At 42.3% G+C, this 24,471-nt stretch overlaps 1 protein-coding gene across 1 annotated transcript in view; it reads left to right on the top strand.

The window, feature by feature from the left end:
* LOC119975649 (mucin-4-like) overlaps positions 1-24,471 on the top strand; it is a 115,412-nt gene that overhangs the window by 66,089 nt on the left and 24,852 nt on the right. The window contains exons 24-30 of the mRNA XM_038815431.1: positions 339-464; positions 5,821-5,943; positions 7,660-7,776; positions 16,372-16,500; positions 17,323-17,412; positions 19,993-20,187; positions 22,898-23,013. Of these exons, the coding sequence (XP_038671359.1) occupies positions 339-464; positions 5,821-5,943; positions 7,660-7,776; positions 16,372-16,500; positions 17,323-17,412; positions 19,993-20,187; positions 22,898-23,013 (896 nt within the window). The remainder of the gene's footprint in view (positions 1-338; positions 465-5,820; positions 5,944-7,659; positions 7,777-16,371; positions 16,501-17,322; positions 17,413-19,992; positions 20,188-22,897; positions 23,014-24,471) is intronic.

The raw sequence follows: 24,471 nt of genomic DNA on the forward strand, positions 1-24,471 counted from the left end.
AAGTGAGCCCTGAGATGGAAATAGAAATGCAGTGTACACATCGGATGTGAGCCTATTCTTAAATCACAGGGAAATTATTGTCGAAGCTTTTTTCTGCAGCCAAAAAATAATTGACCAAATTATATCAGTTTTCGGAAATATCGGTAGTAAAAATGGTGTCATTTGCACATTGAAGAAATTTTGAATGTGATGAATACGCCCACTGAGAGTGGCGCGCACCCCCCCCCCCCCCCCCCCCCCCCGCAGAGTAAGAGGCTCAATCACAAATGCTGAATGTTTGGTTTGGTACACGCAAGTTTCTTGAATTGATGTACGTGTATATTTGTTTGGCATTCTAGACTTAGACGAGTGCCTAGAAAATGTATCCTCTTGTGAACAGATCTGCCTAAATGTGTTTGGAGGATACAACTGCAGCTGCAATGAGGGTTACACAGTAAGCACATTGAACAGCTCCCTGTGCACTGGTAAGTTGACAATATTTACTGTCGGAATATAATCTACTCTATAATAGCAATGTGGAATCTATTTCAGAATATACTAAATAAACACATTCCAATGAGAAAGAAAAATTCCATGGGGAAGAAACATCATATGGGTTTTGCTAAAAAAGTTAGCATCCCAGAAATTGTTGTAAATTAGGAAATGGTGGAAGGAGAGGAGGAACGTCATAAAATTAAAAGCATCAGGAAAGAGGTATTGAGCAAATTGTTGGGTTGGCAGGCGGATGGTCTGGATGGACTTCACCTTAAGGTCTTGAACAAAGTGGCTAATGTTAGGAAAACAAAGGTAGTTTTAATGGGTTTATATTTGTATTGGTAAACATTAGAAATAAGGTACAGTTTTAAGTGTGTTTAATTTAATGTTTCTGTGCCTGGAAGAACAAAACCTATAGCTAGATTCATGCTGGACAGACACGTGTATGCTTTTCTATGTGTGGGTGTTGGTTAAGTTCTAACTGTGATTCTATTGTGCTTCGAGAGGCCAGCCAGAAGTATGCGGTGTTGCTGAGCAACTGGGGCCTTGTAAGATAGAGAAGCTTGAAAGTTTTAGTTCAAGCTGGATACATTGCAGTTGGAGACAGGATACCAGGGAATGAACATATCTCAACTCTGCCCGAGGAAACACTGGACAGGTTGGGGGCTACGTACAGTCCAGATAACCGGGGAATTGGGACAGAAAGAATGTCTTAAGACGACTGAAGCTAAGAAAACAGAGACCTAAATCATGAATTATATTGTGAATAGCTGGGGCCCCAGCACCAATCCCTACGGCATCCCACTAGTCACTGCCTGCCATTCAGAAAAAGACCAGGGGCAGGATTCTCTGCCCCGCCGCATTTCTGTTTCAGTACGCCAGCGGGATGTTCCATTATGCCGGCTGGTCAATGGGGTTTCCCATTGTGGGGCAGCCCCATGCTGTCGGAAAACCCCCGACTGCCGGCAAAACGGAGCAACCGGCCGACGGACAATTTATTCCTACTCTTTCCTGTCTGACAACCAGTTTTCTGTACATCTCAAGACACTACCACCAATCCCATGTGTTTTAATTTTGCACGCTAATCTCTTATGCGGCGCTTTGGGGAACATCAATCCTTCATTATGCATTGCTTTCATCAATAAGTACAAATTATGGTCATGTTTTTGTTTTTTCTTTGCCCACAACAGCAATGTTAGTGGAAATACAGATACATCCTGGTACAATACATGTCTTTTGGAATTTCAGGAATAGCATGTTGCCAATTGTCCAGTGTCAATCTTGTTCATTATCAACTTTCCGAGGGAAGATCTTGGCAGCCAATTTGGATGGCATAATGGCAGTTATGTTTTCCATGAGATTGACGGCGTGAAACCGTGTAACCGCTTTTCATCTCGTCGTGCACATCATCGTAATTTTCTGTATATTGTTTAATCATTTCGAATTTGGATAGTTGGTCAGTTGCATCCAAATTCAAACTGGGAAATTTGTGAACATTCTAATACTAACCCTCTGAGCTTCCTTGTTCTGTAGTATTGGGGGGGGGGGGGGGGGGGGTTGCTGCTGTTGATGTTCTTGCATGCTTTTTAGAGGCTCCAGCCACAAAGGTGAGTTGTGGCAGGAACACACAATGGAGTAAAACAGTCTTTGCTTTTTACTCAATTTATTTTTCAGCAACTCCCAAAGCCACCCGTTACAATTGCAACCTTCCGTTGCCTAATTTTCTTTTGTTTGAATCTCCCTTGCTTGCTATCAATCCAGGCTTGAAGAGCCGAATGGTCTACTCCTGCTCTTAGGTTCAGTGTTTTGCCAATTCTGCATGGCAAGTGGACGAAATGGGCATTGTCAGTGGCAGTGCTCGCAAGACAAAGTTGATGCAGCTACAAAAAGCCGTGCAATGGTCTCAACTGATCATACACAATGGGGGGTACCTTCAAGCCATTAGAATAACCATCCAGTATCCTGTCAGAAACATTTGCATGACAATCCAGAAAATGCATACCTTGAAATCATTTGCTACACTGGACACAAGTCACCAACTGTTCATTGGGGATGTGGTAAACATCCTGTAAGTTTCTTTATTAAGATTAGGACATGATAACAGTTATATAGGTATAAAGTTGAAGGCATGAGATCTAGGAGTGCTCTGCCCAAAGCAAAAGTGTAACTAAGACTGGATCAGATAACATATTTCCCTTCTAATGATGTCACGCTGATAGACCTTAAAAGGTATATTACAACAGAGACAACAAAGAACAAAGAAAAATACAGCACAGGAACAGGCCCTTCAGCCCTCCAAGCCCGTGCCGACCATGCTGCCCGACTAAACTACAATCTTCTACACTTCCTGGTTCCGTATCCCTCTATTCCCATCCTATTCATGTATTTGTCAAGGTGCCCCTTAAATGTCACTATCGTCCCTGCTTCCACCACCTCCTCCGGCAGCGAGTTCCAGGCACCCACTACCCTCTGTGTAAAAATCTTGCCTTGTACATCTACTCTAAACCTTGCCCCTCCCACCTTAAACCTATGCCCCCTAGTAATTGACCCCTCTACCCTGGGATAAAGTCTCTGACTATCCACTCTGTCTATGCTCCTCATAATTTTGTAGACCTCTATCAGGTCGCCTCTCAACCCCCATCGTTCCATGTGAGAACAAACCAAGTTTATTCAACCGCTCCTCATAGCTAATGCCCTCCACACCAGGCAACATCCTGGTAAATCTCTTCTGCACCCTCTCTCAAGCCTCCACGTCCTTCTGGTAGTGTGGCGACCAGAATTGAACACTATACTCCAAGTGTGGCCTAACTAAGGTTCTATACAGCTGCAACATGACTTGCCAATACTTATACTCAATGCTCCGGCCAATGAAGACAAGCATGCCATATGTCTTCTTGACTACCTTCTCCAGCGGTGTTGCCCCTTTCAGTGACCTGTGGACCTGTACACCATGATCTCTCTGACTGTCAATACTACCATTCACTGTATATTCCCTACCTGCATTAGGCCTTCCAAAATGCATTACCTCACATTTGTCCAGATTAAACTCCATCTGCCATCTCTCCGCCCAAGTCTCCCAATGAGCTAAATCCTGCTGTATCCTCTGACAGTCCTCATCGCTATCCGCAATTCCACCAACCTTTGTGTCATCTGCTAATTTACTAATCAGACCAGTTACATTTTCCTCCAAATCATTTATATATACTACGAACAGCAAAGGTCCCAGCACTGATCCCTGCGGTACACCACTAGTCACAGCCCTCCAATTAGAAAAGCACACTTCCATTTCTACTCTCTGCCTTCTATGACCTAGCCAGTTCTGTATCCACCTTGCCAGCTCACCCCTGATCCCGTATGACTTCACCTTTTGTACCAGTCTACCATGAGGGACCTTGTCAAAGGCCTCACTGAAGTCCATACAGACAACATCCACTGCCCTACCTGCATCAATCATCTTTGTGACCTCCTCGACAAACTCTATCAAATTAGTGAGACATGACCTCCCCTTCACAAAACCATGCTGACTCTCACTACTACATACATTTGCTCCCAAATGGGAGTAGATCCTGTCTCAAAGAATTCTCTCCAGTAATTTCCCTACCACTGACGTAAGGCTCACCGGCCTATAGTTCCCTGGATTATCCTTGCTACCCTTCTTAAACAAAGGAACAACATTGGCTATTCTCCAGTCCTCCGGGACATCACCTGAAGACAGTGAGGATTCAAAGATTTTTGTCAAGGCCTCAGCAATTTCCTCTCTGGCCTCCTTCAGTATTCTGGGGTACATCCCATCAGGCCCTGGGGACTTATCTACCTTAATATTTTTCAAGACGCCCAACACCTCGTCTTTTTGGATCTCAATGTGACCCAGGCTATCTACACACCCTTCTCCAGACTCAACATCCACCAATTCCTTCTCTTTGGTGAATACTGATGCAAAGTATTCATTTGTCCCTTGCTTATCCTTCAGTGGGCCAACCCTTTCCCTGGCTACCCTCTTGCTTTTTATGTACGTGTAAAAAGCCTTGGGATTTTCCTTAACCCTATTTGCCAATGACTTTTCGTGACCCCTTCTAGCCCTCCTGATTCCTTGCTTAAGTTCCTTCCTACTTTCCTTATATTCCACACAGGCTTCATCTGTTCCCAGCCTTCTATCCCTGACAAATGCCCCCTTTTTCTTTTTGACGAGGCCTACGATATCTCTCGTTATCCAAGGTTCCTGAAATTTGCCATATTTATCCTTCTTCCTCATAGGAACATGCCAGTCCTGAATTCCTTGCTACTGACACTTGAAAGCCTCCCACATGTCAGATGTTTATTTACCCTCAAGCATCCGCCCCCAATCTAGGTTCTTCAGTTCCGATTTAATATTGTTATAATTAGCCTTCCCCCAGTTTAGCACATTCACCCTAGGACCACTCTTATCCTTGTCCATCAGCACTTTAAAACTTACTGAATTGTGGCCACTGTTCCGAAATGCTCCCCTACTGAAACTTCTACCACCTGGCCGGGCTCATTCCTCAGCACTAGGTCCAGTACAGCCCCTTCCCTAGTCGGAATGCCTACATATTGTTTTAAGAAGCCCTCCTGGATGCTCCTTACAAACTCTGCCCCGCCTAAGCCCCTAGCACTAAGTGAGTCCCAGTCAATATTGGGGAAGTTGAAGTCTCCCATCACAACAAACCTGTTGTTTTTACTCTTTTCCAAAATCTGTCTACCTATCTGCTTCTCTATCTCCTGCTGGCTGTTGGGAGGCCCCTAGTTAACCCCCAACATTGTGACTGCACCCTTCTTATTCCTGATCTCTACCCATGTAACCTCACTGCCCTCTGAGGTGTCCTCCCGTAGTACAGCTGTGATATTCTCCTTAACCAGTAGTGCAACTCTGCAACCCATTTTACATCCCTCTCTATCCCGCGTGAAACATCTAAATCCTGGAACGTTTAGCTGCCAATCCTGTCCTTCCCTCAACCAGGTCTCTGTAATGGCAACAGCATCATAGTTCCAATGAAGACTTCAATGAAGTCTTTGCATTTGTCTTCATGGTAGAAGACACAAAAAATATTATTAAATAATAGGCAAACAAGGGTCTATAGAAAATTAGGTAATCACAATGGGGTTAAAAGATTGTAAAAATGATGAATATGGGGGAAGAAATAACTGACCTCAAGAAAAAATGTGGGGACAATTATGAAGAAGGAATAATCTTTAAATATTTGACTTGAAGAAGCAATGTATTCCCATAGATTATGGTTTAAATTATCTTTGAGAAGCTGGGAAGAATTTCAAAAATTAAAACTGGAAGTGGACAACATAATAGCCACTGTTTTAATTTTTATCTTTCAGACTTTGATGAATGCAGTAATACTTCTATATGTCTAGAAAATGCAGAATGTCAGAATGCAATAGGAAACTACTCATGTATGTGCAAGACTGGATATGAAGGACAACCAGACAGATTCTGCATTGGTAGGATATCATCACTTTGAAACTTCATTACCAGTTGATCTTTCGTGGCATTAAAACTAAACTAAAATTGTGTCTCCCTTGCTCTCTTAATCAGCCTCCATTTTTATTCTCTCTATGTTCTTCTGGTCCTTCTGCTCGTCTTCCTCTCTTTTGGTCTCCCTGTTTCTCGGTGTATCTTATTTTCTCTTGTTAAAGCCGTCTATCATTTTTTTCTTTCTCTTTTTCTGCATATCCCTTTCTAAGGAAGTCTATGTGGCTATGTATTCTAGTTGAGTTGCAATGGCTGTTAGCTTCTTTTTGGCAAATACACAAGTACATTTACTAATGTTAATTTTTGCCTATATTTGTCTTTGCCTATAAAGTAGTTGATGGACTCCAAAGTTAACCTTGTGAAATATTTTCAAATACTTTTCTATGGGTCACACTGGGGTGAATAACTTTTCTTTTAATATTTAACATGTTTCTTGAGGAAGCAATGTCCTGAGGAAAGACTGAAGGATTCTTGTTCACCCATGCCACCAATCAAGATAGAGTGCAGAGCCTCAAATTCTCCATCCCTCATTACCAATGGATTTCGTGCAAATTTACCCTGCATTATCTAAAAATATGGTTTAATGTTTATCAAAAAAGTTAAATATACCAAACTAGCATTTTTAAGAGATTTCTCATTATGTATTGAACTTGATGTACTTGTTATGTAAAGTATCTCCGTACTGGAGGACTATTTACACCCAATGTTTGCATTAAAATCCAAGTATACCAGAGATCAGAAATATATTAAATATCCTCCTTTAGTATCAAACAATGTGGCTCAGTCCAACTCAGTAATGTATTCCTCAGGGTAGAGTCTGGCAGTAATTCAAAAGTTCCTAGTCTAAACGTTTTCGTTACCTTAATAAGACTCTCAATTAACGGCGCTGAGTTCGATCCCGGCCCCAGGTCACTGTCTGTGTGGAGTTTGCATATTCTCCCCGTGTGTGCGTGGGTTTCACCCCCACAACCCAAAGATGTGCAGGGTAGGTGGATTTGCCACACTAAATTGCCCCTTAAGTAGGAAAAAAATAATTGGGTACAATAATTTTTTTTTTAAATGACTCTCAATTAGTGTCAAGTTGGAAAGAGATTTAAACCTACTCACAGGCCTGCTCCATTGAGGCAATGTCTGCCCTTTCATCCTGAACTGAGCCAATCCAAATTCTCATAACTGAAAGGAGTGTTCAAATCTACTCGTCTACCCAAACCCCATCTTTTATCTCATTGAATCATGGAACCCTACGGTGCAGGAGACACTAAGGGGCAATTTAGCATGGCCAATCCACCCAACCTGCAAACCTTTGGAATGTGGGAGGAAACCGGAGCACCCTGAGAAAACCCAGGTAAAACGGGGAGAGAGTGCAAACTCCACACAGTCACCCAAGTTTGGAATCGAACCCGGGTTCGTGGTGCTGTGATAACCACTGTGCCGCCCCTCTTAAAATTTATATTTTTCAATCATTTCGCCTAACATAATACAAGATTTCAATCAAATAAAATAGGCTATACCTTGAAATTTTTGAACCTTCTCCTAGTAATATAAATGTCAATTCTTCTCATTTTAATGAAATTTCAATTATCGGCAATCTGTTTCCTTCAACAATTTAGCACTGTACAAATGACTGTAACCAAATGTCTACATCTTTTATAATAATTACTCTTTTACTTTCCAATATTCATCAGATATAGATGAATGTCTTGATTACACAGCCTGTCCAAATCGTAATTCGATTTGTATCAATACGGAGGGATCTTATATCTGTATGTGTCGACAGGGATATGAAGGATCCAATTGCTCAGGTGAGAAATACACATACCCAAGCAAAGGCCCTTGGAAGAAATGGCCACATAGTAATTGTTAATAAATACCCTGTGACTATATCATCAGTTTGCTCACTCATTCAACAAAGTGTAAAAATATGTAAAAGATGAATTATAAAAAAGGTTTTTATACTAGCAAGATGTAGGTTTGATACAGAGGAGCCACGAGTATAAGACAGAATATAATTAGCCACTCTTTTGTGCTCAATGTGATCATTTTTGTGTAGAATTGTAAGTAAAATATGTTAAGTGCAAATCACACTGACATAGATTCACAAGCTGAATCCCAAGTGTGAAATGGCTGCTGCAAGTTAAGCCCTCTATAGGAGCTATCTATTTTTAAATTAAATAGAAATTGATGACCATGAGAATTGGGTAGCTTCTATAATGGGTAGCTGATTGTCAGTTTCACACTCAAGCAAGTTGAAAATCACTCACTGTAATTATAATGTTATCCCTGATAGTAACAAACTTAACACGGGAACAAAAGGACAGGTCTCTATTGCAATGCTTCCCATTCTTTCACCTCACGATGTTGGTGTAATTTTAAGGGTAAGACAAGTGATCATGGGAAAGGGACAGGTGCTGTGGAGATTTCTGTGGAAGCACACGAGGAGTTTGTTTCTTGATTCATTCATGGGATGTTTATGTCACTATCAAGGCCAACATTTGTTGTCCATCTCCAATAGCCCCAAGTACAATCGCGTTTGGAATCCTTCTTGAACTGCTGCAGTCCATCCGGTGTAGCTATAACAATAATGTGTTGGAGAGGAAGTTTCAGGATTTTGACCCAGTGTCAGCGAAGGAAAATGATGTAGTTTCAAGTCAGGATGGTGTGTGATGTAGAGGGGAATTTCAGGTGGTGATGTTTCCTAGCACCTGCGACCTTTGTTTTAGGTAGTGGAGGGTATGAGTTTGGAAGGTACTGTTGAAGGAGCCTTGATGAACTGCTCCCACTACTGTGCATCCGTAGTGTGGGGAATAAGACCATAAGACCATAAGACATAGGAGTGGAAGTAAGGCCATTCGGCCCATCGAGTCCACTCCGCCATTCAATCATGGCTGATGGGCATTTCAACTCCACCTCCCAGCATTCTCCCCATAGCCCTTAATTCCTCGCGACATCAAGAATTTATCTATCTCTGCCTTGAAGCCATTTAGCGTCCCGGCCTCCACTGCACTCTGCGGCAATGAATTCCACAGGCCCACCACTCTCTGGCTGAAGAAATGTCTCCGCATTTCTGTTTTGAATTTACCCCCTCTAATTCTAAGGCTGTGCCCACGGGTCCTCGACTCCTCGCCTAACGGAAACAGTTTCTTTGCGTCCATCCTTTCTAAGCCATGTATTATCTTGTAAGTTTCTATTAGATCTCCCCTTAACCTTCTGAACTCCAATGAATACAATCCCAGGAACGCCAGCCGTTCCTCATATGCTAGACCCGCCATTCCAGGGATCATCCGTGTGAATCTCCGCTGGACACGCTCCAGTGCCAGTATGTCCTTCCTGAGATGTGGGGCCCAAAACTGGACACAGTACTCCAAATGGGGCCTAACCAGAGCCTTATAAAGGCTCAGTAGCACATCGCTGCTTTTATATTCCAACCCTCTTGAGATAAATGACAACATAGCATTCGCTTTCTTAATCACGGATTCAACCTGCATGTTTACCTTTAGGGAATCCTCGACTAGCACTCCCAGATCCCTTTGTACTTTGGCATTATGAATTTTCTCACCGTTTAGAAAGTAGTCTATGCTTGGATTCTTTTTTCCAAAGTGCAAGACCTCACATTTTCTCACGTTGAAATGCATCAGCCATTTCCTGCACCACTCTCCCAAACTGTCTAGATCCTTCTGCAGCCTCCCCACTTCCTCAGCACTACCTGCCTGACCACCTAACTTCGTATCATCAGCAAACTTCGCTAGAATGCCCCCAGTCCCTTCATCCAGATCATTAATATATATGGTGAACAGCTGCGGCCCTAACACTGAACCCTGTGGGACACCGCTGGTCACCGGCTGCCATTCCGAAAAAGAACCTTTTATCCCAACTCTCTGCCTTCTGTCAGACAGCCAATCCTCAACCCATGCCAGTAGCTCACCTCGAACACCATGGGCCCTCACCTTACTCAGCAGCCTCCTGTGTGGCACCTTATCAAAGGCCTTTTGGAAATCCAGATAGACCACATCCACTGGGTTTCCCTGGTCTAACCTACTTGTCACCTCCTCAAAGAATTCTAACAGGTTCGTCAGGCACGACCTCCCCTTACTAAATCCATGTTGACTTGTTCTAATCCGACCCTGCTCTTCCAAGAAATTAGAAATCTCATCCTTAACGATCGATTCTAGAATTTTACCAACAACCGAGGTTAGGCTAATTGGCCTATAATTTTCCATCTTTTGTCTTGATCCTTTCTTGAACAAGGGGGTTACAACAGCGATCATCCAATCGTCCGGGACTTTCCCTGACTCCAGTGATTTTTGAAAGATCTCAACCAACGCTTCCGCTATTTCTTCAGCCACCTCCCTCAGAACTCTAGGATGTAGCCCATCGGGGCCAGGAGATTTGTCAATTTTAAGACCTTTTAGCTTTTTTAGCACCATCTCTTTTGTAATGGCAACCATACTCAACTCAGCCCCCTGACCCTTTATAATTTTTGGGATATTACTAACGTCTTCCACTGTGAAGACAGACGCAAAGTACTTATTAAGTTCTCCAGCCATTTCCTCATCTCCCATCACTAGCCTTCCAGAATCAGTTTGAATTGGCCCAATGTCTACTTTGGCCTGACGTTTGTTTCTTATGTATTGAAAGAAACTTTTACTATCATTTCTTATATTACTGGCTAGCCTGCCTTCATATTTGATCCTCTCCTTCCTTATTTGTCTCTTTGTTAACCTCTGTTTGTTTTTGTAGCCTTCCCAATCTTCTGATTTCCCGGTGCTTTTGGCCACTTTATAGGATCTCTCTTTTTCTTTGATACATTTCCTGACCTCCTTTGTCAGCCATGGCTGTCTAATCCCTCCCTGGATAATCTTTCTTTTCTTGGGGATGAACCTCTGTACAGTGTCCTCAATTATGCATACAAACTCCTGCCATTTTTGCTCTACTGTCTTCCCTGCTAGGGTCTGCTTCCAGTTGATTTTCACCAGTTCCTCTCTCATGCCCTCGTAATTACCTTTATTTAACTGTAACACCATTACATCCGATTTTGCCTTCTCTCTTTCAAACTGCAGACTGAACTCAACCATATTATGATCGCTGCTTCCTAAGTGTTCCCTTACTTTAAGATCTTTAATAAAGTCTGGTTCATTACATAGCACTAGGTCCAGAATAGCCTGCTCCCTTGTGGGCTCCATGACAAGCTGTTCCAAAAAGCCATCTTGTAAGCATTCCATGAATTCCTTTTCTTTGGATCCACTGGCTACATTATTTACCCAATCCACCTGCATATTGAAGTCCCCCATGATCACTGTGACCTTGCCTTTCTGACATGCCTTTTCTATTTCCCGGTACATGTTGCGCCCCTGGTCCTGACCACTGTTAGGCGGTCTGTACATAACTCCCATTATGGTTTTTTTGCCTTTGTGGTTCCTCAATTCTACCCACACAGACTCCACATCATCCGACCCTATGTCGTTTAGTGCCATAGATTTAATTTTGTTCTTAACTAACAAGGCAACCCCACCCCCTCGGCCCACCTCCCTGTCTTTTCGATAGGTTGTATATCCTTGGATGTTTAACTGCCAGTCCTGAACCCCCTGCAGCCATGTCTCTGTGATGCCTACCACATCATAATCATTCACGATGATCTGTGCCATTAGTTCATCTACTTTGTTACAAATGCTACGAGCATTCAGGTAAAGTGCCTTAATGTTAACTTTCTTATCAGTACAGATATTGGAAGTCCTAAGATGTCCAAAGTTATCCTTCCTTTTGTTGCATTCCTAGTCTGCCTCAAGCTTAAATCCACCTGCCTACATGTTATCCGCCTGCGTATCTTGCCATTTAACTCCCTGCTCCCTGTCGCTTTCACTTTCCCTTCCCCCCAACTCAGAAGTTTAAAGTCCTACTGACCACCCTATTTATCCTCTTCGCTAGAACACTGGTTCCAGATCGGTTCAGGTGGAGACCGTCCCAACGGTACAGATCCCCCCGGTTCCAAAACTGATGCCAATGTCCCATGAAGTGGAATCCCTCTTTCCCACACCAATCCCTTAGCCACGTGTTTACTTCCCTAATTTTCCTATCCCTATGCCAATTGGCACGTGGCTCGGGCAGTAATCCAGAGATTATGACCCTTGAGGACCTGTACTTCAATTTTCTTCCTAGTGCTTGATAGTCCCCGAACAGGTCCTCCACCCTAGCTTTACCTATGTTGTTAGTCCCAACGTGGACCACAACAACTGGATCCTCCCCCTCCCGCTCCAGTATCCTTTCAAGCCGGTCAGAGATGTCCCGCACCCTGGCACCGGGCAGGCAACACACCATGCGAGACTCCCGATCCGGCTTGCATAGGATACTATCTGTCCCCCTAATTATAGAATCCCCTATAACAACTACTTGTCTTTTTACTCCCCCCTCTTGAATGGCCTTCTGCACCATGGTACCGTGGTCAGTTGGCTCATCCTGTCCAGAGCCCCTTTCCTCATCCATACAGGGAGCAAGAGTCTCATACCTGTTGGACAAGGTCAAGGGCTGAGGCTCCTGCACTCCTGAACTCAGGTTCCCTCTGCCTGCCTCACTTACAGTCACACTCTGATGTCCCTGATCAGTTACTGAATGTGAATTACTTAATCTCCCAGGTGTGACTGCCTCCTGAAACAAAGTGTCCAGGTAACTCTCCCCCTCCCGGATGTGCCGCAGTGTTTGAAGCTCAGACTCCAGATCATCAATTCTGAGCCGGAGATCTTCCAGCAACCAACACTTGCTGCAGATGTGGTCATTGCCATTCACAAGGGGAACAGCCAGCTCCCACATCATACAGCTACAGCACATCACCTGCCCAGCCATCTCTGATTAGTTAATTAATTTATTACTTTGTATAAATTTCAGTTAAAAAAACTTGGAGACCTCTGCTATAGTCTTTTCCAACCTAGTTCTGGTTAACAAATAAGAAAAAGAGAAATAATAATGTAATAAGGCACTCACCTGCTCACCCCAATGGGTCTTATTATTAGGTTAGAGGAGGAGGGCGGGTGGGAGACACTACACGTGTAGTGTCTCGGGTTTCCTCTCCACCAGAATTTATTAACTAGGGAGGGGTAAACCTTCCCAGAAGTCCACGGGACAAACTTCCTGTTCCCTGCAAAGGTAAGTAATTTAAACTTACCACTCACCTCCCGATAGGCTCAGCCCCTGCCGGTATCCAATGGCTGGCTGCTGCAATTGGAATTGACAAATCTACTCACCAGCTGAAGTATCCCAGCTCCCGCCGAAATCCAACTGACTGCAACCCCTGCAAAGGTAAGTAATTTAAACTTACCACTCACCTCCCGATAGGCTCAGCCCCTGCCGGTATCCAATGGCTGGCTGCTGCAATTGAAATTGACAAATCTACTCACCAGCTGAAGTATCCCAGCTCCCGCCGAAATCCAACTGACTGCAACCCCTGCAAAGGTAAGTAATTTAAACTTACCACTCACCTCCCGATAGGCTCAGCCCCTGCCGGTATCCAATGGCTGGCTGCTGCAATTGAAATTGACAAATCTACTCACCAGCTGAAGTATCCCAGCTCCCGCCGAAATCCAACTGACTCTAATCCATGGAATCCATGGAAAGTGATGGATAAGGTGCCAATTAAGCAGATTGTTTTGACCTCAATGATGTTGAGCTTCTTGAGTGTTGCTGTAGCTGCACTCATCAAGAAACATGGAGAGTACTTATTCACATTCTTGACGTGTGCCTTGTTACATAGTGGACAGGATTTGGGAGTCAGGAAGTGAGTTACTCACCACAGAACATTCAGCCCCTGACCTGTTCTTGTAGTCAGAGTATTTAGATGCAGTTAAGCTTCTAGTCAATGGTAACCCCCAGGATGTTGATAGTGGGTGATTCAGAAATACCAATGATGTTGAACATCAGGGAAAAATGGTAAGAATCCCTCTTGTAGGAGATGGTCATTGCCTGGAACCTGTGTAGCATGAATGCTATTTGCCACTTGCCCAAGCCTGAATATTGTTCAGGTCTTGCTGTATGTGGGCACAAACTGCTTCAATGTCTGAGGAGTTGTGCATGGTACTGAACTTTGTGCAATCATCAGTGAACATCTCTACTTCTGACTTTATGCTTGTGGGAAGGTGGTTGATGAAGCAACTGAAGGTAGTTGGGCCGTGGACACTATCCTGAGGATCAACTGCAGCAATTCCCTGGGGCTGAGATGATTGGCCTCCAACCACCACAACTATCTTACTGCGTGCTAGGTATGACCCCAACCAGGAGAGAGTCCCCATCCCCACCAGCAACACCACTCCCCCCCCCCCCCCCCCCCCCCCCCCCCGCCCACTTCCTCTCATTGACTTCAAATTAGATAGGGCTCCCCCATGATTATGACAGAGGTTATTTATGGAGCCTTCCCCTCCAGTTAGATGCTTAATTGTAGTCATCTTGCTCCTGGCATCACAAAAAGTGCTTCAAACATGTATACTCAACAGTAAGAGCAACAGGATAAACTCACCCATTCATTCTTTCAGAAAAGTTTCTATGGAATCTGAGCAACTAGAAAACTTAAAGTCAATGCATTCATTTTGAACCAAGAGAAGGACTGTCTGCACTGTACAGTTTTTGTTCACTGTGGTAGTTAGTATTATGTAATTGCACAAAAAGAAGAGGTAACTTTGGAACTGTAGGTTTAAACACCTGTGAAACTTTGGTAGACTAATCAAAAGTCAAAAGTGAGGAGAAATATATTTTCATAAACACACAAACACACCACACACATACACTATTCGATCTCCAGTGAGGTTACATCTTATTTTAGTCAAGAGAATAAGGATGGAAACTAATTGGAGCACAGCTTATTTGGACTGTGAAGTCGGGGCAAGCACACTGTGATGGGCAGGTTTCAGACAGTCAGGAAATAGATAGAATAGGGTTATGGGTTGAAAATGGGGTCCTGTAAAGTGAGAGCTTGTGGAAGAGAATCCGAGAAAGAGAAAAGGGTAATTTTGTTTAATTCATTTTGACGTGATGTGGGCTTTGCTGGCGAGACCAGCATTTGTTCCCATTCCCACTTCCCCTAAGTGGTGGTGAGCTGCCTTCTTGAACTACTGCAGTCAATGTGGTGTAGGTACACCCACTGTGCTATTAGGGAGGGAGTTCCAGGATTTTGACCCAGCGACATTAAAGGTATGCCTATATATTTCCAAGTCAGAATGGTGAGTCACTTGGAGGGGAACTTTCAGATTGTGGTGTTCCCAGGTATCTCCTGCACGACCACTACCTTCTAGATTGTAGTGATCATAGATTTGGAGGGTGCTGTCTAAGGAGCCTTGGTGAGTTCCTGCAGTGCACCTTGTGGATGGTACACACGGATGCTACTGTGCATCAGTGGTGGGGGATGTAAAAGAGGTGACAATCAAGTGGGCTGCTTTGTCCTGGATGGAGTCGAGCTCCTCGAGTTTTGTTGGACCTGAACTTATCCAGATAAATGGAGAGCATTTCATCACTCCCTTGACGTGGGCCTTGTTGGTGGTGGACAGGTTTTGGGGAGACAGGAGGTGAGTTACTCTCTGCAGGTTTCCTAGCCTCTGACCTGCTCTTGTAGTCACTATTTATATAGTGAGTCCAGTTCAGTTTCTGGTAAATGGTAGCCCCCCAGGATGTTGATAGTGGGGGATTCAAGGATGGTAATGTCATTGAATGTCAAAGGGCGATAGTTTGATTCACTCTTATTGGAGATGGTCATTGCCTGGCACTTGTGTGGTGCGAATATTACTTGCGACTTGTCAGCCCAAGCCTGAATATTGTCCAGGTCTGGCTGCACTTGCACGTGGACTGCTTCAGTGTCTGAGGAGACACAAATGGTGCTAAACATTTTGCAATCATCAATGAACATCCCCACATCTGATCTTATGTTGGAAGGAAGGTCATTGATGAAGCAGCTGAAGATGGTTGGGCCTGGAAGGCTACCCTGAGGAACTCCTGCACTGATGTCACAGGACTGAGGTGACTGACCCTGAGTAACCACGACCATCTTCCTTTATGCTAGGTATTATTCCAACCCGAGGCGACATAGACAATGGTCAGAGAAACGAAGGAAACACCAGGCATGTCAACATCACAATGCTGAACATATAGGACTAATATAACACTTGCACAGGAAGAAAATTTATATTTACAGCTGCTGGCATCCATTTTCTCAACAAATGAGACAGTTTTTGCAATAGTACATGTCTCTCTCACTCATTTGTGGAATACTGATATTCCTCTCACTGCTCAAAATGGGACAAGTGGTTTAGCAAAATTATGCTGATGCAGAAAATGGGGGAGTATTAAACACTACTTACCCATTCATTTTTTCAATGGTCGTGTCACTGTCTGCCACCTTGCTTTATAATTGAAAATTTACTCCGCAGATGTAGACGAATGTCTGAATCCAAAATCAAATAACTGCTCTCAAACTCGAGGTATCTGTACTAACCTGGAGGGTTCATATGCCTGTCAGTGCATTCCTGGGTATTCTGGAGATGGCATAACATGCAGTGGTGAGTACATAGCATCTTGATTCAAGTGTTTAAGGTTATTATCTCAAAGATTGCGATTCCCCCTAGAAAATAGCAAAACAACATAAAGTTCTAACTCTATCAACTGATTTTTTTCAATATAACCTCTGAAGATTAATAGCTCAGTATAATCCGTCAACTGATCCGGTGTGTACAATGTTTACAATATTGTATTCATTATATTCTCTGATACTACTGGCAACGTCTAAGAAAATACTGTCAAGGTGACATTCTATGAACTTTCTTACAGGCTCTCATCACTTTTAAAAATTGGAAATATACAACACTTGTATTTCAATAAGTCATATTAGTGCACAATTTGGCTTTCCTGTCTGGCATTATAACAGCAATATCATTTTTAAATAGATACTTTAAACCTTAAAATTTCTTTCCTGGACTCTTCTGGCTCACAGTCTGCCTTCTCACGGTTAAAACATGACAGAGAAGTTGTCAGATTGGCCTGCATTTTTAAATAAGACCCTGCTGGCCTGAGGCAAGTGCCCTGTTCACCTACTCAAAAGAACAGGTTAATACCAGGATACAGTGAGATACACAGCTGGATCAGAGAGAGTAGACCATTGCCTTCATTTTATCGAGATAGGGGCTGATATGACAAACACCACCTGAGATCTATGTTACTTTCTATAATGATCAGACCAGCATAAAAGACAAGGCTGTGACCAATGATTGCGAATTGGCTTTATGAAAAAACTAAACTGTTTCATTGACAAGTTCAGTCTTCACCTATCATTGTTGGTAACACACGAATGATTTAGATTCATAGTGTTTTACTTTTCCCAACAGATATCAATGAGTGTAAATCATGCTCTCCAGATTCACAATGTGCCTCTGATGGGGAAAGTTACAACTGTACTTGCAAACCAGGATTTTCAGGTAAATATATCAGAATTTTCTTGTACGGCATTAAAGGTTCCTTAAGTGTGGTTCAGCTAAATAATGATGTATAAAAGTAATCATTGTTCACAATCTCATCATAATGAATATTGTGTTTAGTTTTTATGTACTTTATTTTTCAAAGTGCATATTATTATGTCATTCCAGAATTATTTGTGTGTAACTTGGTATATTTATTCAAGACCACGATGTGCAATTGCTGTTCTTTCCTTTGATAATTAGAGGCTTATTGCCCATTGTAGGTCTTTTGGGTCAGGAGGACAAGCTGATTTCCTTCTTATTTCTGAAGTCAATTAGAATGATGGGAATCAAAAAGGTAACTAACAGGAAATAGTTAGATCCTTAGAAACCTCTATTATGTTGGAGCCCTGCCCAAGAGCACAAGGTTAAAGTCTAAAGATTGCAAAGTCTTCTGCTTCATGCGTCAGGTGGATGATCCTTCTCAACATCTCCTCCTAAGGTCCTCAGAGGAATTGACTTGGTCAACATGCTGGTGGTAATGCTCAAGACCTGTGCACCAGAGCTAGCCACTCGCCTAGCCAAGGTGTTCTAGTACAGCTGTGGGGGCTGATTTAGCTCAGTTGGCTGGACAGCTAGTTTGTGATGCTAGAGCAAGGCCAACAGCATGGTTCAATTCCTGCACCGGCTGAGGTTGTTCATGAAGGTCCCACCTTCCCAACCTTGCCCCTCGACTGAAGTGCAATGATCCTCGGGTTAAATTACCACCAGTCAGCTCTCCCCCTCAAAGGGAAAGTAGCCGATGATGCAGACAAATCAAATCCTAAAAATTACTCCTATCAACTTCTTTCCAATTCAGTGCAGTGATTGAATCATTACTAGTGGCCTCACAAAACATTGAATCACTAATAATCTTCTCACTACTTCTCAGCTCACAGTTCCATCAGAGCCACTTGGCTTCCAACCTATTCACAGCCTTGATCAGACATGGGTGCAACAGCTCAATATATGAAATGAAAGAGAAAATGCTGGAAAATCTTAGCAGGTCTGGCAGCATCAGTAGGAAGAGAAAAGAGCTAACTTTTCGAGTCCGATGACTCTTTGCCAAAGCTACAGCAAATATATACAGCTACAGCAAAGACTACAGCTCCATATATGGGATGTGTAAATGCTGCTATCAGGTTGAGGGAGCATTTGAATTGGGGTAGCAAGGAGCCTTATCAAAACTGACATTAATAGGGATCAATGCTAAGATCCACTAATGGCTGGCAAAACCTAATACGTGAAATGCAGTCACCACAACCTTGTAACATTACTGCAGCAGTTCTTCAGTGAAGCATCCTTTCCTATCAATGAACTTTCCTCCACAATATGAGTAGGAAGGGAGTTACTTGTTGACAATTCCAGAATGTTCAGCTGCATTCACAAATCCTCTCACAATGAAGCAAGCCATGTCTGTTCACAATAGGATCTGGATAACATGCCTACTTGGGCTGTTTCTTGACAGGTAACATTCAAACCATGAGGAGAAATTCGGAAACATTTCTCAACACAAATGGCACTTAATGCTGGATCAATTGTAACTTTAAAATCTGAGAGTGATAGATTTTTGTTGATTACATTTATTAAGGGATGTGGGACAAAGACAATTTACGGAGTTAGGTCACAGATCAACCACTTCAATTCTTATTGAATTGAGGAACAAGCTTGAGAGGTTAAATTATACTATGATCCTATAAAATGCCAATTAATAGCCATCACAAATTTAAAAAAGAAGCTGGCCACCTCTCCTTGATCTTCCATGACACTGAGGTTTTCAGCATCAACACCGTTGGCCAGAAGCTGCACTGGATCAACACCAACAAGGGCAAAATGGAGACTGGATACTCTGCAATGAATGGTCATCACAAGACTCCCAAAGCTTTCAAGTCAGGAATATGATAGAATAATCTGTACCACTCATTTGGATAGGTGCAGTTGCAACAATGGTCACAAAGCTCATCATCACCTAGAACCAAATTTGTTTGATTGGTGCCTCTACCACTGGATTCAATGCCCACTCCCATCATTATCCCACTATGGATCCTTTATATACGATACTGCAAGAGCTCATCAATGTTAGCTGGACAGTAGTTCATTCTTCTTTGGCCTCTAACACCAAGAAATCAATGCTATGGAAACAGAGCCATGTCCATCATCTCCACATTCCCTTCCAAATCACACATCAGCCTCAAAGGTTTACTGTTCAGTCTTCCTCCAATATTACAGCAGACATTTGGTGGAACTCCTTAGAATGTTTACCCCATAATTCTTAATAATGATGTGTAATTACTGCAAGACCTCTCACTGTTTATTTCAGAAAATAGAATATCATCATGCACGTCCCAAGCTGTTTTGCGCAGAGCTCCATTGCTATAGTGTAATATTCTTCCATTGTACAAAATGAACATCTATGCAGTTTGTTGACCTGGAAGTTACCTGATATCTTTGGATAATTCATTAATTACACACTAACATAACAAATATTAAGAGAACTTATGCAAAGAAAATTCATATAATTCAGTGCATAACAATTTGTACGATTGAATTGCTCTACTTCAGGAAATGGTACGACCTGCATTCCATTGCCAGGCCCATGTGATTCTGCCCAATGCTCTCCTTCGTTCTGCAAAAATGGAGGAACCTGTGTAACCAACCCTGCTGATGATTGCAAACCATTCTGCCAATGTCCACGCCAGTACAGGGGGGAGTCGTGCACACTTGGAAGACAGCAGTTCACTGCAGAACCACTGCCAAGTATGTTAGTATGCTTAATATACTGTTACTTTAGAAGCAAGCTTGTGGCTAAGCTTGTTTTCCAGTTCTGTTAGTAATGAATTATTGTAAACACAGATAAAAGTGATTTCCAATATTCTCACTATATATCCCTGCATTCTGTTTTCTTGTTTAATTGCCTCACCTTGTGATGTAGACTGTTATGGGCCAGGGTTTAGTGAACCCCAAAGTGTTAACCTGACCCACAACTTTTAATAGATTGTGGTATGGGGAGCACACGGCCCACTCTACAGGTGTGGCACAGCAGAAATGGAAAAGTATTTTTCAAAGCAAAACAATGTTTATTCTATGAACCTTTTTAAAAACATACAGTGAACATCTTAGCAACCATTAATTCAAATAAAACCCCCAAAGAATACTAAGTAATCCTTAAGCTGCCCTTTTAACATCCATAAGACTTAAAACAGAAGCACATCAGGCTAAAGTCACTACTGAGAGCAGTTATTAGTTTTAAATCACCAGGATCGATTTACAGTCTTTAGATTACAGAGAGAGAGACTAATACCCCTTCTGGCTGTGACTGCAGCTATCCTGCTCTGAAAACTAAACTAAAACACACCCTGCAGCAAACAGCCTAAAACAAAAGTAGAAAGCTGACAGACAGCCCAGTTCCACCCAAACTCTGACATCACTGATAAACACCCATTTCTTAAAGGTACTCTCACATGACCAGGACATTGAAATTAATGAATCCCCAGTGGCTTTCCAAGTCTCCATCTGTTAGTATAGTCCCATTCATTTTACTCCTCTATGTTTTCAGTCAATGTGCATAAAATATCTATCAGTCTTTACTTTTGTTTGCTAAACTGCACAGCTAATCAAAACATTTTGTAGCACAGTGACTCTTTCACTGCATCCACTGCTCTCCTAGTGTCTACAAATCTGATGAACATCCAATAGGTTGGAAACATGAGAAAAATAACAACTGACTCCATTAAAGAACATCTACAGAGTACACACACAATGGTTACAGCACAAAAGGAGGTAATTCAGCCTATCATTTCTCCCTCTGAAAGCGCATTTCACCTAGTGCTGCTCCCTTGGACTTTCCCCCACTGCTCTACAAATTTTCATCTTCAGATAATGATCCAATTCCCTTTTGAATATCTCAATTGAACCTGCCTTCATTACACTCTTATTCCAGAGCCTAACCACTCATTGTGCAAAGTTTTTTCTTCATGGAGTCTTCACCAACCCTCCAAAGGAGTATTCTACCCAGGCCCATTCTCCCCTCTATCCTGCCCCTTAACCTGCACATCTTTGGACTGCAGGAGGAAATCGGAGCACTCAGAGGAAATCCATGCAGACACTGAGAGAATTTGCAAACACCACAGAGACAGTGAGCCAAGCTGGAATTAAACTCAGGTCCCTGGGATTGTGAGGCAGCAGTGCTAACCACTATGCCGCCGTGTCGCCCCATGGTTTTTGATTATTCCACCAATGGTAAAAATTGCTCCTTATGAACTTTGTCCAGACCTTTCACGATTTTGAATACATCTATGAAATCGCCTTTCTATTTTCTTTTCTTCAAGGAGAGCAGTGCTAACTTCTACGTAACTGAAGCTCCTCATCCCTAAAACCATTCTCATTAATCTTTTCTGCATGACCTCTAATTCTTCACATCCTTCCTAGTGTGGTGCCCAGAACTAGAAACAATATTCAAGTGTGTTTTATACATGTATAGCTCATCTTCCATACTTTTGTACTCTTTGCCCCATCGGAAAAGCCCCGGATGCCATTTACTTTATTAAACACGCTCTCAACCATCCTGTCACAATCAATGATTTGTACATATATATACTACGGTCTCGCTGCATCTGCACCCTCTTTCGAACTGCAATCTAAATTTTATATTGTCTCGCCTCGATCTTCCTACCAAAATGAATCACGTCACACTTCTCTGCATTAAATTTCATCTGTCGCTTGTTCGTCCATTCCACCGACTTGTCAAAGTCCTTTTGAAGTTAAACACTATGTTCATGTTTCACAATGCTTCCATGTTTCACATCATCCACAAATTTTGAAATGATGTCCTGTGCACCAAGATCTAGGTCATTAATATATATCAGGATGAGCATCAATCCTCAAGGTGCTCCATTTTAAACCTTCCTCTAGTCTGAGAAACAATCTTCACCACTAGTCCTGTCACTCAGCCAATTTTGTGTCAATGTACTACTCTTCTATTTCATGAGCTCTAACTTAGCTCATATATCCATTGTGCAGTACTTTATCAAATGCTTTGTGTTGTCCTCATTAGCATTCTCCATTATTTAATCAAAAAACAGTTGGTTAAACATGATGTGCCATTAACCATTAACGATGTGTTCTTAATTAATTCACATTTTGCCAAGTGACTATTAATTTTTAAGAACTAGATTTTCATTGACCCATTAAAAGGTATAAGCAAGATCAAAATGTATGTATTTATGTATGTATCTAGATAGCTGGTGAGTGAAGGACGTAATAGGGATGGAGGAGACAGAATCTTGGTGAATCTCTAAGTCAGATGAAAGTTCTTTACTGCAGTAAATATAGATTAATTTTGGGGAGAAAAAATTACATATCCACAAGAAATTTGTTTACATTTTTTTAGTACTGTCATGGTATACATTAATCAGTAATTACATATGATAAAAGAAAATGGCAGTGCATTTTTTGTTTCTGTTTTAAGCTACGCCAAAGAGATCAGTCAACATTACATTAAGGATAAAAGACATCAATGTGACTGTCTTAAGTAACAGAAGCAGCACAGATTTCATCTCTCTGACTAATATCACCACAGCAAAGGTATGTCCTAATCTATCAGTTGAGTAGATTAACACTTGTTTAGTGATATTCAGGGGCTGATTTAGTACAGGGCTAAATCGCTGGCTTTTAAAGCAGACCAAGGCAGGCCAGCAGCACGTTTCAATTCCCGTACCAGCTTCCCGAACAGGTGCCGGAATGTGGTGACTAGGGGCTTTTCACAGTAGCTTCATTTGAAGCCTACTTGTGACAGTAAGCGATTTTCATTTCATTTTCTTTTCATATTCTATTTCATATTATACTATTGCATCACAGAGCATAAATGTAAGTTACTCCCAAAAGAAGCCTGTGCAATATTTCCTATTATTATAAAAATGAGGGAATATATTTTCATTAATCTGGTGAAGCACATTATCTGCCTTTTATAAAACTGCCCAATTCCCAATCCATGATATTCTAAAAAAGGCAGATCATAGAATCATAGCATAGCATTTACAGTGCAGAAGGAGGCCATTAGGCCCATCGAGTCTGCACCGGCTCTTTGAAAGAGCACCCTACCCAAGCCCAAAACTCCACCCTATCCCCTTAATCCCGTAACCCCACCCACTGTTTTTGGACACTAGGGCAATTTAGCATGGCCAATCCACCTAACCTGCACATCTTTGGACTGTGGGGGGGGGGGGAACCAGAGCACCCAGAGGAAATCCACGCACACACAGGGAGAACGTGCAAACTCCACACAGACAGTGAACCAAGCCGGGAATTGAACTTGGGATCTTGGAGCTGTGAAGCAATTGTGCTAACCACCATGCTACCGTGCTGCCCAATGATCCTATCTGTCCGACTGCTACCCAAATGGTGAAAATAATCATTTATCTCTTGTAATTTAATTTGTATCGATGCAAAATGATTTTAGAAACACTAGACACAGAACCAAAAGCCATTTAACCGTGCATCACAAGATGGTAAAGTGGATTAAGCTGAACCCCTATGCAAAGTTTCATAATGCTTGGGCTTCATATAGAATGCATTCTACTACAGAACCAGGTTTATAAGTTCTGAAGGTTGTAGATGCTTTATTTTCAATGTTTTGAATCATTAGATGTTGAACTTAATGTCAAATAACAACCAATGAAAAGCCAAGAAATGGTTTTTTTGTGCTGGGGCAAATCTGTTGATGGCAGGATAACTAGGGTGTACTTCACTGTACACAGAAACCTGCCTGCATAATCAAATCAGAAAAAACAATAATTTATGATAATAGCCAACAGGTGTCCACACCATTCTTTTTGAATACCTTGATGCATACAATGGGGTGGTAAGTGCCATGTATAAAGTTTGAATCCATATTCTTATTAATCTGAATATATCTTAAAATACTGATATTGCTGATATTGATGGACTCATCCACAGAATCAACAGTGCTAAAAAGGACTGTTCCAAATATTATGGGCCAGGGTTTAGAGAACACCAAAGTGTATCATGGAGTTCATCTGACCT

The sequence above is a fragment of the Scyliorhinus canicula genome, chromosome 13, assembly GCF_902713615.1.
Source record: "Scyliorhinus canicula chromosome 13, sScyCan1.1, whole genome shotgun sequence".
In the NCBI taxonomy this organism is placed as follows: domain Eukaryota; kingdom Metazoa; phylum Chordata; class Chondrichthyes; order Carcharhiniformes; family Scyliorhinidae; genus Scyliorhinus; species Scyliorhinus canicula.